The sequence below is a fragment of the Choloepus didactylus genome, chromosome 2 (genome assembly GCF_015220235.1).
Source record: "Choloepus didactylus isolate mChoDid1 chromosome 2, mChoDid1.pri, whole genome shotgun sequence".
Taxonomy (NCBI): domain Eukaryota; kingdom Metazoa; phylum Chordata; class Mammalia; order Pilosa; family Megalonychidae; genus Choloepus; species Choloepus didactylus.
This window is the reverse complement of record NC_051308.1, coordinates 117,720,336-117,738,082: the sequence shown is the minus strand read 5'-3', so window position 1 is coordinate 117,738,082 and position 17,747 is coordinate 117,720,336. Positions and strand designations below refer to the sequence as shown.

Here is a 17,747-nt window from a genome sequence, read left to right as displayed (position 1 = left end):
AGAAATGGATTGGCTTTTATAAAAGGGGGTTTATTTGGTTACATAAACCATAAAATGTCCAAGGTAACACATCAACACAGGGTACCTTCTCTGGAAGATAGCCAATGGTGTCTGGAAAGCCTCTGTTTAGCTGGGAAGGCACATGGCTGTCGTCTGCTCTGTAGTTCTGGTTTCAAAATGGCTTTCTCCCAGGACGTTCCTCTCTAGGCTGCAGTTCCTCAGAAATACCACTCCTAGTTGCTCTTGGGGCATTTGTCCTCTCTTAGCTTCTCTGGAGCAAAATCTGCTTTCAAAGGCCGTCTCCAAAATGTCTCTGTAAGCTTCAGCTTCTCTCTCAGCTCCTGTGCATTGTTTAACGTGTCCCTCTAGGCTGCAGCAAGCTTGCTCCTTCTGTCTGAGCTTATATAGTGCTCCAGTGAACTAATCAAGGCCCACACTGAATGTGCAGGGCCACACATCCATGGAAATTATCCAATCAGAGGTATCACTACAGTTGAGTGGGTCGCATCTCCATGGAAATGCTCAAAGAATTACAAACTAATCAACACTAAATTTGTCTACCCACACAAGATTGCATCAAAGATAATGGCATTTTGGGGGACATAATACATTCAAACTGGCACACCCTCCAACACAGTAAAAGAATCAAGCAAGCCAAACAAAATGAGAATACCAATTTTTTTGGAAGAGATTTTTATTTAACACTGTAAAAAGAAGAGAGAGTGAACAAGCAAAGATAGAATAGGAGAGGAAGACAGCCAGACTCCAGTGACTGACTTGACATGAAAATAAGGAAACGATGAGAATTGGTGCTCAACAGCATCCACAGAGCACTGCTGGAAGAGAAAGATTTATGCAGCCAAGGTACACAACAGATTACAACTGTCTAGCACCAACTAAGTTCCTTGGTCCTAACTTATCAACCTCTTTGGCATTTCACTCTTTTTAAATAAATGCCCATAACAGTATTTTTAGCCTCCCCCTTCCCCACCCCCCAACTTACGAATCCTTTTGTCTTTCTTTCTTTTTGGACAGATAGATGTTCTCTTGTCATAGTTAAGCAAACAGGAAGGGGCAGGATATTCCTGGTAGGAGGAACTACATGAATAAAGAGGTAGGAACAAAATTTTGCTGCAGCTAAATTGAAAGCCTATAAAAGGAAATCGATTTTGCCTGTGACCCTTGGCAGGGACTTGTCAAATGTGGGAGCTAAAGTTTGTGGGAACAGACAGAGATAAGGCCAAAAGAGGCAACTAAGGTATGTTCTTGAATCTCAAACTAAGGAATTGTGATTTTGTGTCCTATGGTGGAAAAAAGATTAGAGATGGAATTAAAAGACCCGGATTCAAATTCTGGTTCTGCAATATACCACCTATGTGTCCTTGGGCAAATTAAGTTTTGAGATGCTATTTCTGTTTACTTATCTGTAAAATGGGATATTATCTACTCTATCTTCTGTTTCCTCAGGCTTGTTCTGAGGATCAAATGAGACTCTGGTGTTTGAACCCAGAGTCATTTGAATTCTGACCCCAAAGCCTGGCTTTCTCCATTAAACCACATTCCCTTTAATCTTTCTTTACCTGTTAGTATATTAGTTTTATGTTTCTAACTGAATTTTAAACTGATGTGAGTAGAAATGTCTTTTGCTTCCTTTTACTATTGAGAATCTTCTAAAACCCTAGAAGTCTCACAAAGGCATGTCCCAACTACAGAAAAGGTTTCACACATTGCGCTATCTTAATCACAGCCAACCTAAAAATGTGCAAAAATGACACATGATCACCACCCAAGTTTATTAAGAAATTCAAAAGCATTAGACTATTAGCTCTGACTTGAACTAAGCAGAATAACCAAAGTAGCCACAAGTCAAGTATCTCACTTCTAAAAGTTTTTTATTTATTCTGCTTATCTCAAGACTCAGTTAAACAGACATTTCAAATATTTATATCTTGGCTTTCAAACTGTGTGATACAACTGATTTCATTTAAGCCTACAGACCTCCATGCATGAATAGGTAGTTTTCTGGACACACATCTTAACCTCAAATCTCTATGAGTGACAACCCATGGGTTTTGAATCTCTGTAAGGTCCTGGGGTTATTAAAAGGAATCTGTATAAGCATTGTGTTCAGTCGGAATAAATAATATATCTTACAAGAATGAATATATACTATATTTCAATTGAATGTAGATGCTGGTGTGACTAATAAAAGACAAATTAATTTAAAAGCATTACTAAAATTATAGCAGGTGTTTTTTTTGTTTGTTTTTTCAACAAAAGATACTAAAATACAGCTATCACCTTGAGAGTGAGTCTAACAATATTGGGACCTTGAAAATGGTACCTCTTATTTAAAAAGGTAAAGGACCACAAACATGATTCACAATTTTAAGTATCCTAGTTGAAAAAGGAAAGGCAACATATAGACTCCACTTCTGTGATACCACCTAAGTGTAATTTGGCAGCAAAACATAGAGTTTATATATATACATAAGATCTTAGAGTTGAATACCTATAATTCCACTTGTCTTTGGCAGGTATGAGACATCAAAACTTCTTAATGTCCTTTGGATCAGAAAAGGGCTCTATTTTGACCCTGGAAAAGATATCCAGTTGTATGCATTATATTCTATGCATTCTTTTTTAAATCCTTGGAGTATTCCTGTGGTTCCCATCCTGAGTGCTGAGGTACTGGCTGACATTACTGCAAGCTATGATTCTTCCCTGCACCCCCTTCACCCCATATAGCAATTTGTAGTATGTTTATCCCATTAAATCTTTGCCCCAACTCTCCGCATCAGAACTCACATTGAGATTCATCTTGGAAACTCTTAATAAGAGTATTCTCCCCTGATAGTCACCCCAAAATCTGGCTGATTTACTCTTATAAACAGCACTCTTACCTTTCCACCTCTCTATCAAAGAAGCCAAAGACGGGGTTTCCCTAACATCCTATTATCTACTCACCAGCCTTGTTCCTTCTTGTCTTAAAAATCTGTCATCGGTGTGCCTAGATCAGCTCTAGCAACCAACTCTGAAGTGTCCCTCAATCTCCAAAAACCCCAGTGGCCATTTTGTTTTTCTTTTTCTTTTAAAACAGACACAGCCTATATTTCCCTCCTAAATAATTTTTGTTAAAACTGATATATTTAATTTGTATTCCTTGGGGAAACAGCACCTGGAAACCAAAGAGAAAGAAAGTAAAGCATGTATAAGATCATGAGAGAAGTCAATTTGGTATCAATAATTTTTTTTTTTATATTTGATAATTGTATGTCAGTTCAACTAATTATAACACAGAAGCAATAAAGGGGGAACAAACAGCCCGTCCTCAAAGTCATTTCTTTTCAACCCTCAGAAATGACTAAGTTTTTACTTCTAGTGAATCCCTTCACCACAGACCATATAGCAGGGTGTCTGCCCAAGCCAACAGTACCCCAAAGACAGACACAAGGGCCTAAATGTATGTATAATGAAATAATCAGTCAGTGGGCTCCAGCCCTCCACTGTATCCCTGCTTACTCCAGCTGTGTCCACCATATCTTCTCTTCCTCCAGTATAAATACACACACACATACACAAGCATATGTAGCTGAAATAGAAGGACATAAATAGGATTTTTTTTTTCCCATTAACTATTTAATTAAAGTAAGACTTGTTTGGGAGGAAAATAACTTCTTCCCCCCAAATGTTCCTTACAACTTAGAGAACAAATTATTGGCCCAAATTACTGCTCAAGGAAACATCTAGTAAGCACTTGCCCAATTCTTATGCAACAAATGTTGACAACTCCAATTTATAATAAGCTAAGGAAGCTTATTCAATTAAGTCTTTTCCACATCCTTTGCCTAGAGTTATTCCTTTTTCTTATAAAATAAACATTACAAGTCAAGAAGGTATAACATCAGAGACAAAACGTCATTCTGGATTACTAAGTTTTTCAACCCTCCAGAGAAATGACAATAGGAACTTTAAAGAAAAATTAAATGTTAATACCTGGATTATTCTCCCTGCCCCCAACTCACTATCTCAGAAACTTTAAAGATGTTGTAGATATCAGCCAAGTGTTCACCTTTCTGCCCTTCCCACCCCACTTCCCAGTTCTGTCCAGCCAGAACTAACCTATATTAAGATGGGTTAGACTAATCCATACTGGAAGGTACCCAGATGAAGCAAATTGGGAGGCCAGCAAGGAGCTACCCTATATAATCTCTCAACCTCCAAGTCCATCAATCTCTGGGAAGTGTCTCCTAATTATGTGCTAAACAGTTTTCTTCTTTCTTCCTTCAAATTGTAATGGAAAAGAGGAAGATAAAGAAGACATTCATGGATAAGAAATCAATCTGTTCAGCTCTGCATGGAATTTAAAAGGATAGGTCATTTAATACGAATATAAAGGCCTCAAATTTACAGAAGGGCTCAAGATCTGAAATCACACCAGTTTTCTCTTCTGACAATCAAGGAAAGCTGAATTATCTCTCTCTTGACTCCTATGAAGGGGTTAGATTCCTGAGTCTGTAAACCATCCAGCTATAAAGGAACAAACACCTGAACAGTTCAGGTTATCTATACTGTGTTAGAAATATTTAACAGCAAGGCATTCCCAGAAATAAATAAATTTCTTAATCCCAGCCATATTCCGGTGTTAGACTAATGAATTTGCAATGTTTCTTCCTGGAATGTGAGGCACCTTGAACTTCCCGGTTAATTTAGGTTAAGGAGGAAAAATAGAAATGATGTACACAGCAGAGTGATCCTCATCCACACACATTTCCTCCCATTTAACCTAGTTCTCAGTGAATTCTCTAAGCCAAGGAAACTTTCTCAGAGTCACTATTCACTTGGGAAAACTTAAGTGGGATGGGTCTCAGAAATAGCAAAATAAGACTCACGTCCTCTATCTATCAGAGCAGGAAAAGTGAAGAAAATTTCAGGAACGCTGTTTACTGTTTGAGATACTGTGCAATGAAAAGGCAAAACCCTATCCAGGGTTTCCATCCCTTTGTGAAGCTACTTGGATCCTTTCTATTTCTCTAGACAACCTAAGTAAAAGTACAGCAGCCCGTCCTGGCATTTCCAGACACTGACAGACAAAAATTTCCAGGCAGTCATAACTTTTCTGAGACAACTGTTGTTGTTCCACTTGAAAACTACAATGTGCTCAAACATCAGCATCATGGCCTTCACCCATCTAAGTAGTGGCCAAATATTTGTAACAGCCCTCTCACCTTCCTTTTCCTCTCCCTATCCCCAATTCAAAACCAATGTGTATTTTCAGGCTACATTTCAATAGCCATAGTAAATAGCTCACATTCCCCAAAAGAAAACTTTTTACAGAAATGTAGTAGGACAGGCATATGAGAAAACAGCTTTTATTCACTCTGGGCCCAACCTGAATCACACCTTCTGGTCACTGTTTTAATAGGTGGGTTATTAGTTCAGCAGACCACTCTCCCACTTTCTCTCTTTCCTCTCCTACTCTTACATCCTCTACCAAAGTATGGGCAAAGATGTCTCCAACCCCCTTCCCTCACCCCCAAAATCAGTGTATGATAGTCAACAAAAACTGAGGAAAGCCTCCTAGCCAAGAAACAGACTCACCAATGAGTGACCTTCTGTGTTCTGGTAAACCAGGAAGGGCTGATGTGACCACACAAATCCCCTTTTACGTGGACTAACAGCTGTTACATGTCCCCATCATTTCCTTTTGACATTTTGAAGTTCCAACAATATTCTTGACTTTCTTCATTTATTCAACTTTAAACACTGAAATGCTTCAAAGAGCCATGCAAATATGCATGGGGCACTTTTAGGTTGGAAAAAAAAAATAATAAGGTCCACCTCTCCTAGGTCAAGTTGTTTTAGGCATGATCACAACAATCAGTTTGATTCTAAGTGGAGCCAGAACCAAGTAGAACAGGAAAGTTTCAGAGATAAAAAAAAAAAAAAAAAAAAAAATAGGCTTTAAACATTAAAATGAGACACTGAATAATTTTCGATTCCTGAAGAACAATGAATTATCAAAAACAGTGAACTGGCTGTGAAAGCAGTAATAAAGTAATCCCATTTCTGTGAAGGAAATTATTTTAAGGTCTGCAGGATAAGAGACAATAAACAGAGTGGGGAGTTATTAAAAAACATCAGAACCAAAGGTTTCAAACTTCTGTCCCTTTGTGCCCACATACTGCTAGCTTCATTCCCAGAACGGGACCAGAATCAGGTTCTACCCAAGCTCCTAAGACAAGTCATGCTGGTTTCTGGGAGAAACTGTATCTCCTGAAGTAGTCTTTAAAAATTAAAATGAGCAAACCAAAAAGTATAATGATATACCACTTTCTCCTTCCCACTTCAATTTTTCTTTGATTTGCTTTCAGGATCAAGACAAAACAGAACTATTAGTTTCAGATTCCTGAATTAATTTGACCTTGCCTCATGGCTAATGTAGCCAAGAGCAGCACTTTTCCAAACAATTAAGACAAAGGGACTTATATCAGCACGATGTTAGGGTTCTGTTTCCACTGTATTTGCTAAAAAATACACTAATGGTAAGGCAGCATGACAGACAGCAGGTCCCTAGCCTGACTTTAAGGAACTGATTCTATTCGGGGGGGGGGGGGGGGAGCCACATAATTAAGTTTCACACTTATAAAATTATCACTCTTAATTCAGGAATAAGAGGCATTTGGTTGTACATACAATTCCATCTTTAGATACTAACTTTAAATTTGAAGAGGAAAAACTCATTGCATTAACATTACGTGTTGGGTTTCTTATGAGATTCCTAAATCCACCTACTATTTTTTGTTTGATTCAGTTAATAGCTGTGGCTAAGTAGACTACCACAGCCCTGGCTCAGGTGTGGGCTTTAGATTCAGAAAGTCCACTGGTCATGTAGCTGGCTGTCACTGCTAAATCTGTTGCTTGCAGAGGCCTCAGAGCTTTGGGTTTGCCGAGTAGAGTCCTCACCATTTAAACTCTTCCTACATACAGGACACGTGTCATGCTGAAACAGAAAGATATCAGTCCATGTGAATAGCCTGACCTGAGAAGCTATGGGTACTAAACACTGAAAGAGCCCTGAGACTTGGCACAACAAAAACTATCTATGACTGAGTAGCTAGAAAAACAAAAAGGACATGCATCCTCACACAGTGCATACTGGGCTCCAAGATGTGACACCAGGATATCTCCCAAGTAAAACTTTAAGCAGAATAGACAGAAAGAATTCTAGACCAGCAAACTAACCATAGTTAACACTAGAAACAATGATCTGGGATATCAGAGAAGGATAACTGCTCACTACTTCCCATATGGTCTGGGGTAGGGGGTTGGCAAATGTTTTCTGTTAAAGGAGAGATAGTAACTATTTTAGGCTTGTGGGCCATTACTGTCTGTCGCAACTACTCAACTCTGTCAGTTTAACACAGAAGTAGCCATAGACAATTTGTAAACAAAGGGGCATAACTATGTTCCAGTAAAACTTTATTTACAAAAGCAGGTTGACAGCCCAGATTTGGCCTGTGGGCTGAAGTTTGCCAACCCCTGGTCTAGAGACAGAGATGTTTTAAAGAGATAATAATCTAAAAAAAAAAAAAAAACAATAATGTTGGCACTAGGAGTTAGCCAGATACTTATGGGCCAAAAATCTGATCTACTTGACTCTAAGATCTGCTAACTACACCCTTACTCTGAACCATCTTCCCAGAAGAAGTGACTGGTATAGATGCCCTCATCACAGCTGACTGTACTCACCAGTTCTAACCATGGCACAATACAACTACTGTGAAAGAAGTGGTTGCAGGGTAGCTGCCGGACTTCCTCTTCAACCATGTAATCTTCTTTGCATACTGGACACTCTAAACCCATTTCTGTTGGAGGAAGAAATGCCTTTTAAAGTAAACAAGAAAGAGAAGGTGGGACCCCTAACCTGATGTCTCTAACAACCCATGAATGCATAAAGAAAAGACACAGAAGATTTAAAAAAAAAAAAAAAGGTACATCCAAGTGCAAGGCAGATAAGAAGCATGGGTTCTATTTCAAACTTGGGGTGGAGGGTGGGGATGGTAGTAGACAGAAGTATGAAAGGAGGAATAAAGAATGGGGCCTATTCTAACAAGGTCTAGCTAGAAACTGCACAAGGCCCACTTTTCCATTTAACGAGTTAAATAAATTGGGACTTAGATTATCTGGAAAACCAATTTCCCAAATGTTGTGATAAACTTTTGGTAGTCAGTTTCCACTTAGGAAACACTGGCAACCTTATCAACCACAACCAACAGATGGACTCATCTCAACAATCTTATTGGTTCCTACTTAGTGTCTCAAGCCACTTTTACCCTGCTCTTTTCCACATTACTCAGCCTCTTTCAGCATGGCTGCCCTAAAGCCCTCGGCACAAGATGTTAATTAAGAGCTGTACCAGGAGGTGGTGCTATAGAATTTCAAAGCTTAGATGTAGTTCAGGCCTTTAAGTCTACACACAGGAAGCCCTCCCCAGTGGGAGGAAATGGCCATAAAGTATACTGGGAGTTCTGAGTTTCTCAAGTTTGGCTAATAATACCAGCTAGTCTGTCCCCCTCCCTATTGCATGGAGTATGCTCCATCTCCCACAGAGCTCAAAGCATATGGAGTAAGACTACCACTTAAAAGATTCACTCCTTCCTCTCCATTCCCACCACCTTCACCCAAATTCTAGCTTTACTTTTCATGCCCAGTCTACTGCAATGAACTCCCAGGCAGTCTACCTGACTCCAGGCCTCAACCCCGCAGATATATCCTTTACTTTGCTACCAGCTAATCTGTCCTAATACCAGCTTCATAGGATTCAATCTGCAGCTCATCTTTATTTGGATTCTTAGCTCTCACCTCAAAATCAACAAATAAAAAATTTAAAATGTCACATGATCTCCCTATCCAAACCAGGGTCCACTCACAACTTGCCCATCCCTAATGATGGTAGCATTACCTTTATAATTTCAAATTTGCAAGATCTTAGAATTATCTTTGGCCCTCCCTACTCCTTCATCCTATTATGCAATCAGTGATGAAAGCCTATCTTGAAAACGATCTTCTGAGTCCACCCTTTCCTTTCTGTTAGCATTGCCACCATCACCTGAACCCTACTTGGACTGCCTCTTAAATCCCTGCTTCTGCTCTCTCCTCCTTCTAATTTACTTTACACACTACCTCCAAACCAATCCTCTCTAAAAAAGTTAAATTCCCTCATTCCTCCATTTGGGGACCTAAAAAACTTCCCTACTACCTAAATATCCAGACCTAACTTCTCTGCCACTTTCAAGGCCCTCTTTAACATGGTCCCACACTTCTTATCCAGTCATACCTCCCATTACTCCCAAAAAAGAGATTTTATTTCAGGTTCAATAAGGTCATTCTCCTTTTATCTGACTCAGACAGCATGTTCGTGCTGATATTCTCATATTGGTTGATCCTTTCTGTTAAATAGAATGATCTCTCCTAAGACTGCCATCTTGTCTTTAAAATCTTCTCTGACTCTAAACCTGAATTTGTGACAAAAGAAACCCCCAGTCCAAAATTATGTCTCTTATCACTATATTCCATCAGTGCTTATAAATAAAATAAGAAAATACCTATATCTAATGTACCTAAGTATGCCTGACATACGGTATACGTGAAACAAATCCCCAGGCTCCCATTTTTTCCCTTTCCTACCCCAAAACCAGCATCATTTGTTTAATGCTATTTCTTGCACTGCCTAAATCATTTGATAAGTTTTGTTTCCTATAATAAGTTCCTTAAGTATTCAAGTATTATATCTATCTTTGTACCTCTTTATTTGCCCTGGCTTCTAGAAATGGAACATGGTAAGTGCTCAGGATATATCCACTGACAAACCTAATGAAAAGGTAGGTACCTTTCACGTCTGGCACCCAGGTAGAAATTTAAAGACTGCTATTAGCTTCACCTGAAAATCCTTAGCATAGGAAGAAACTGGGACTTTGAAATCAGAAGATGAGAATAAGTAAGAAAATGAACCTACCAACTTGTTCCTGAGTTACTGTCACTGTTGGAAGAGATGAGATCTTTTCCTTATCAGCTGGGGGAGGGCCTGTATTTTCCAGTTGTCCTAAAAGCTACCAAACAGAAAAAAAGTAGAAAAATAAGATGAAGAAGAAAAATAGCAGACATCTCAATATCCCTGGCGAGAGAAGTGCTCCAGCTGAGAATAAACAGTACAGATATTAGAAATGTTAGTTACTCTTATTTCTACAAGGTCTGAGAGGCTCAAGTTTCCTGTTTCCTGCTGCCAGAATAGTCATAATTACTTTACAATTTCAGAGTGACATTAACATAAGCCTACAGACAGCTACATCATTGCAAGGACCACTTTTGGGCATAAAACAACTTCAAATGCAGCAAAGGGTTTGTGATGTCATGAATAAGAATGCAGCTTAATAAAAAGAAACAATTAACTGGACCAAAAACTTCATTCTGCTAAAAGGAAGAAAAGGGTGAGAGTATAGAAAATAGCATAAAGTTAGCCAAGAAATAGGTAATTACTGCTTACGAGAAGACAAATATAAACGACATGTTTTCTGTTCTCAGCAATTTACAAGCGGAATGAAAAACCAATCAAATTAAAATAAATATAGTGGAAGCAATTATACATGGCATGAGAGAATCTTTTTCTCTGCTTCCTTTCCCTACTCTACTCCATCTAGCAGAAATCCCTGCTTCAACACATGAGGTTATCCTCTTTTATTTGTGGAGTATTTGTTAATGGAATCCCCACTGGACTGAACAAGAGACCCAAAATACAATACACTTTTTGTTATAAGAGAAGTCTATTTTCCTGTGGAGGTGAAATCATCTTCTAGAAAGTCCCTAGGACATAGGGAGATACATGAATGCTGAGCTAAACCCCCCAAACCATTTCACCCTTTAGTAAACTGGACACCCACAAGCTCAAAATATCAGAGAAAGCAGAGTGACTACCATTTCAGAAAGTAGCAGAAGAAAAGCAGAAAGTCTGTAAACTATGAAACACACTGAACAGACCCTCAAAAGGCAGCTCCTCACCTGGGTAACAATGGCATCAAGCCCTGTCTGACCCCAGGCATAGTCCCCAGGGTTGGAGTGCAGCATCCCGTTCCTACACAAGAGATGAGACAGACAGCATTAGATGGAGTGACCAGGGTCTGCCTTATACTGTAAGAAAAATTGGCAGAGGGATCCTGTCTCTCTCAGAGCTTAAAAGCCACCAGTTCTACAGAATCAAATGTCAAAGAAGTTATCTTTTTATACAAGGTCAAACAGATTATCCAAGATAGTTTCTCATTCTCTAAGAATTTTTACTTTACTGAATGGAACACAAAATACGAAGCTACATAAAGAACCACATGACATGTCAAAGCAAAAAGGTTGTCTTCTCTGTGCCCATTTCGATTAACATAGATAGACTTGCTTTGTGGCTAGCTGAAGTCTATAGCAGACTTCCCTCATTCTGTGAGGTTGTCTGTGCCTGGACTACGAGGAACTTTTAGGTAGAGAAGCAGCCATAGCAGTCTCTCTGAATCACAACTTAAAGCAATTACAAAAGGGTCTTGGCAGCACCTCTCTTTGGAGCTGCTGGTACTCTGGATGATGGAGGCTCAGACTCTTTGCGTAGATCATGTTTTCGGAAACTATAGGCTAGAAAACAGGATTACTGTGTGAAGGATTGAGGTTACTCTGAAAGAAGCCTTTGGGGGAGAGTCAGCAGCAGAATATCCAGGCAAGAGGAAAACCCACCTTTAACCCCTACCATACAAAAGTGTCACTTCACTCTGACAATAAATTATAGCCTCTGTTTCTTCTGATAAAACTCCTTACTTTGGAAAAAGGAAATTGGGACTTTTTTTTTTTTTTCAATTTCAGAAATTCTTAAGGAGTAAAATTTTCCCATGTGATCTAGAGGGGAAACCCACAAATCAGATACCAAGCCTGGTAGGGATCCTCTCATTCCCCTCATCAACACAACTCTCAGACCAGAATATAAATGGAACCAGACATATCCAATGCCAATAAAAAGTAAGTTCTGATTAAGTTTGGGTCTCAGCAGATAAGGGTAGTCTAACAGCCTACCAGTCACATCTACTTTTTCACTGTGCAACACTTTGTCTCTGAGATGGTAGAGTAGAAACTATACAGCACCTAAAATGATGCTACTGTAGCAGAGTGAGATGGGAGGCAATTCGTTACTCACCAGGAAAAAGGGTGTGGGGATCCAGGAACTGCAGAATTTACAAAGAATCCCGCAAAAATCTGTTGTAGTATTCTGTTGGAGAAGAAAAAATGAGGTGAGATGACAGGCAAATGAAAGAACTCCGTAGCAATCCAAGGCAGGCCAATCACCAATTCCCTCCCAAACCACAATAGCTTTTCACTGATCACTACATAAGAGATATCACCAGAAATCAGTCTGCCACCTGATAGCATGCTTTTTGCTATTATGGTTATCTTCCTGAGCTCTGCTATCTCAAGGATTAATAGATTTTTGTGAATTAGGTTGGAAAGGGGTCTGAATGCATGGTATAAATTTCAGACTATGTTCCTTGGCTCCCTGGCATCAATATGAGGAAAGGCTGAAAGGGATGTTGAGCCAGTGGGGTTTTGGGGGTTCTGGGTCCACCTCCTTTTAACAAGAACTGTTCCATTTTTTATGTGTTTTACACAATGGATTTCTATATAATATTTAAAGCATTCCATTATTGTTTGGTTGTCTTAAAGTTTGAGAATAATTCTATTTTACAAGTATATAACAACATGCTACATTAGCTCTCATAGGGTGTTTTTTCAAGTGCTTACAATACAGATACACATGCTTGGCATGTGTTGTTCCGAACACTTAAGATGACACATCTATCCACTCCTTCATCCTAATGAGTTGGTCTTTGTTATCCAAAAAGATATTGGGATGTTATTTCAGCAAAAAAATAAATTTAAAAAATTCTGAAGGTTTTATTCCCGTAGATCTCCTGTTCTCTTAGTGATACAACAACTATGGCAAATCATTTAAATTGGTGGACATAGGCATCTGAGGATACAAGGATGTGTTCGAGTTCTCTGTATGCAGTTTGTACTATTTTTGTAACTGTCCTGTAAGACTGAAGTACTAAAAAACAAAAAGTTAAAAAAAAGAACTATGGGTCTCTGGCCTTTTATTCATAGGGCCTGGCACATAGGAGGGACTCAATAAAAATCTAAATGAATAAATGAGTAACTGAAGCGGACAGAAGAGGAAAAAAGAAGAATCTGACAGCTGGGTAGATGGGGCAGAGGGTGCACTATGCATGTTGCAGATACTAAGAGAAAGTGAAATAAGGTGTAGTGGTACAGGGCCCAGGCCCCTTCCTAAACAGGAATGATACCCCAAACATGTAACAAGACTGCTTTCACCAAAGTTTGAGAAAGTAAACAATCTCCCCAGAGGAAGAAGAATGTAATCACGGACGTAGAACAGCACTGATGGTACCTTAGTTTTAAACATTAATCTTAGGTCTTAACATCAGGTCTTAAGCCTCTTTAATGATTATACTAGAAGCCTGATGTCCTCATACTATGGACTGTTCTAAAATCATACACATATTGCCCCTTATACCCTCCCTGTCCCTTTGCAGAGTGCCATCCCTCCAGACCACCGCCATGGAGAATTTCTCCTATTCCTGAGTCCTAAGAAATCTATGTCTACTTCTGTGCCTGGCATGTTTTTCGGTCTCACGGCAGCAGTAGCCCATGCTTTGCATGAACTCAGTCTGGGCCTGAACATAATGTTAAGACGCTTGAAGAAGTTTTGCTCCATCTTTTAATGTTGATGCCTGTTTTATTATCTCAAGAGGGTTACAATAAAGTTAAATTGCCTTTTCAATTAAAAAAAAATTAGGGTTTCAGCGATGCACCAGCTGGACAAGGTCTGCTAGAACCACAGGGGCCGTACACTTGGTGAAACTGGGAATCGGCATTCTGAAACGAGTGAGTAAGCTGGCTGAAAGACCCGCAGCCGCGCTGTGGTGTGGGGAAGCTGGGGGTTGGCGTTTGGAGACGGACTGGTTCTTTTTTAAAAAAAAAAAAAAAAAAAAAAGGGAAAAACCCAGGAGTGGCTGCAGTTGCAACGGTGGGAACCACGCAGCGAAGCACGGCAGCAGCGGGCTGAGCTGGCCTCTCAGTGTCTGGTGTGGAGAATAGCCCGTTGCAGATTCCCCCAGGGCCAGGGGAGCAGAGGGGAGAACTGGAAGCAGAAAGAAACCCCACTGCTTGCATTTGGCTCCCGGCGGGCTGGAGACACTCCTACCCAGGGCCGTGCCCACAGCCCAGAGCCATGCCAGTTGTCCCAGAGCTGGGAAGGAAGAACTGTGTGAGGTGGGGGGGGGGGGGGGGGTTGACACACCCCGTTGAGCCATCTTGGCATCAGGCTGAGAGCGCTCCTGCACGGCCCGACGGCCCAGGGCTTCCCTTGAGGGATGGTGCGCACTTGTGACATAGCACAGCCTTCCCTCAGCAGAGGTCCTGGAAGATCACAGCTGAGAAGGGGGACCCACTTGGAAAACCCAGGGATGCTACGTCAATGCCGGTGGTTTGTGGGTCAGCGACAGAAAGGGTCTGGGGCAGAAATAAAACGAAGGCTTAGACTCTTGCAGCGGCCTTGAATCTCCAGGAACACCTGGGGGATTTGAATATTAAAGCTGCCCTGCCTCCCTAGCCACCCGGACACATGCCCCATATTCAGGGTGGATGGCTCCAGCAACACACCCAAACTGAGTTCACCAACTGAACCCCACAAGAATCATTTCCACACACACCACAAGGACAAAGTTGAGGAGAACTGACTTGAGGGGTATAGGTGACTCACAGAAGCCATCTGCTGGTTAGTTAGAGAAAGTGTACACCATCAACTTGTATTTCTGAAAAATCAGATTGGTACTTTTTTTTACAACTTGAAAGAACCCTATCAAGCAAAGCAAATGCCAAGAGGCCAAAAACAACAGAAAATCTTAATGCATATGATAAAACCAGACAATATGGAGAACCCAATCCCAAACACCCAAATCAAAATATCAGAAGAGACACAGTACTTGGCACAATGAATCAAAGAACTACAATCGAGGAACGAAAACATGGCAAAGGATATAAAGGACATGAAGAAGACCATGGCACAGGACATAAGGAACATAAAGAAGACCCTAGAAGAGCATAAAGAAGATATTTCAAGAGTAAATAAAAAAACAGATCTTATGGAAATAAAAGAAACTGATGGCCAAATTAAAGATTCTGGATACTCATAATACAAGATTAGAGGAAGTTGAGCAATGACTCAGTGCCCTAGAAGTCCACAGAACAGAAAATGAAAGAACAAAAGAAAGAATGGAGAAAAAAATTGAAAAAATCGAAATGGATCTCAGGGATACAATTGATAAAATAAAACATCCAAACTTAAGACTCACTGGTGTCCCAGAAGGGGAAGAGAAGGGTAAAGGTCTAGAAAGAGTATTCAAAGAAATTGTTGAGGAAAACTTCCCAAACCTTCTACACAATATAATACACAAAGCATAGATGCCCAGCGAACTCCAAATAGAATAAATCTAAACAAACCCACTCCAACACATATTTTGATCAGACTGTCAAATACTGAAGAGAAGGAGCAAATTCTGAAAGCAGCAAGAGAAAAGCAATTCACCACATACAAAGGGAACAACATAAGACTAAGTTGTGACTACTCAGCGGCCACCATGGAGGCAAGAAGGCAGTGGCATGACATATTTAAAATTCTGAGAGAGAAAAATTTCCAACCAAGAATATTTTATTCAGCAAAACTCTCCTTCAAATTTGAGGGAGAGCTTAAATTTTTCACAAACAAATGCTGAGAGAGTTTGCCAATAAAAGACCTGCCCTACTTCAGATACTGAAGGGAGCCGTACCGACAGAAAAACAAAGAAAGGAGAAAGAGATATAGAGAATTTTAACAGACATATATAGAACCTTACATCCCAAATCACCAGGACACTCATTTTTCTCTAGTGATCACGGCTCTTTCTCCAGAATGGACCATATGCCAGGACATAAAACAAGCCTCAATAAATTAAAAAAAAAAAAAAATTGAATATATTCAAAGCACATTCTCTGACCACAATGGAATACAAACAGAAGTCAATAATTTTTGAATTGTAACTCCACTATTTACTTCCTACATGATATAAAATACACAAACTCTAATGACAAATCAGTGGTTTTGACCTCAATGCAAAATATGTAATTTTTGACAAGAACTATAAAAAGGTGGGGGAATGGAGGAGTATAGGAACATAATTTATGTATCCTATTGAAGTTAAGTTGGTGTTCTAGTTTGCTAATGCTGCCAGAATGCAAAACACCAGAGATGGGTTGGCTTTTATAAAAGGGGGTTTATTTGGTTACAGAGTTACAGTCTTAAGGCCATAAAGTGTCCAAGGTAACACATCAGCAACCAGGTACCTTCACTGGAGGATGGTCCATGGTGTCCGGAAAACCTCTGTTAGCTAGGAAGGCACGTGGCTGGCGTCTGCTCCCAAGTTCTGGTTTCAAAATGGCTTTCTCCCAGGACTTTCCTCTCTAGGCTGCAGTTCCTCAAAAATGTCACTCTTAGTTGCACTTGGGGTATTTGTCCTCTCTTAGCTTCTCTGGAGCAAGAGTCTGCTTTCAATGGCCGTCTTCAAACTGTCTCATCTGCAGCTCCTGTGCTTTCTTCAAAGTGTCCCCCTCTTGGCTGCAGCTCCTCTTCAAAACATCACTCACAGCCACACTGAGTTCCCTCTGCCTGTCAGCTCATTTATATAGCTCCACTGATCAAGGCCCACCCTGAATGGGTGGGGCCACGCCTCCAAGGAAATATCTAATCAGTTATCACCTACAGTTGGGTGGGGCACATTCCATGGAAACATTCAAAGAATTCCAATCTAATCAGCACTAAAATGTCTGCCCCACAAGATTGCATCCAAGATAATGGTGTTTGGGGGACATAATACATTCAACCGGCATAGCTGGTATCAAAGAAAAACAAGACTGTTATGGATTTAAGAGGTTAATTTTAAGCCCCACAGTAAACACAAAGAAATTATCAGAGAATATGACCATAGAGATGAAAAGTGGAGTATGGGTTAAGAGAAATGGGGGAAGGGGCAATGGGGAGTTAAGAAATGAGTATAAGGTTGCTGTTTGAGGCGAAGGGAAATTTCTAGTAATGGATGGTGGGAAAGAGATAGCACTACAACATTCTAAATGTGACTAATCCCAGTAACGGAATGCTAGGGAGGGGGTGGAATGGCAACACATAGGCTATATATATGTTTCCACAATTGAGAAGAAGAAGAAGAAAAAAAAAAAGACAGTCTAAATAGATGACAATTGAATGCCAAGGATGACCTGGATGGGATATGAGGATGGAGGACAGGAGGCTCAAAGGGACACAGTTGAGACATAAGGAGAAAAAAAAAAAAGGAAATATAGAATGTAAGCTTTGTATCAATGTTGAATCTCTTGTACATCTTAGCTGCGTTTAATAGGATTGCATAAAAGAATGTTCTGGTTCATGGGAATTGTATATGTGAATTATAGTATTTGTTCAAGGATGCGTGCAGCTAGCTCTCATATGTTCAGAAGACAGAGCAATAGATGATGGATGATAGATAGGAAGGGAGGGAGGGAAAGAAATAGCGGTGTGACAGCATGTTAAAGTTGGTGGATTGGGGTATCAGGGG

General features: G+C 40.1%; 1 protein-coding gene across 2 annotated transcripts in view; it reads right to left on the bottom strand.

Moving 5' to 3' along the window:
- Positions 1-1,875: 1,875 nt before the first annotated feature.
- Positions 1,876-17,747, bottom strand: part of RNF115 (ring finger protein 115) — a 148,554-nt gene continuing 132,682 nt past the window's right edge. The window contains exons 5-10 of one of the 2 annotated variants that reach the window (XR_005215257.1): positions 12,224-12,295; positions 11,059-11,131; positions 10,019-10,112; positions 7,753-7,868; positions 5,602-7,003; positions 1,876-3,178 (exon numbers count right to left, since the gene is read on the bottom strand). Coding sequence is in view for 1 of the 2 variants with exons in the window: in XM_037826177.1 (XP_037682105.1) it covers positions 6,872-7,003; positions 7,753-7,868; positions 10,019-10,112; positions 11,059-11,131; positions 12,224-12,295 (487 nt within the window). In the remaining variant the exon portion in view is untranslated. Of the gene's footprint in view, positions 7,004-7,752; positions 7,869-10,018; positions 10,113-11,058; positions 11,132-12,223; positions 12,296-17,747 lie in introns of both variants that reach the window. The other variant, XM_037826177.1, reaches the window with a different exon arrangement.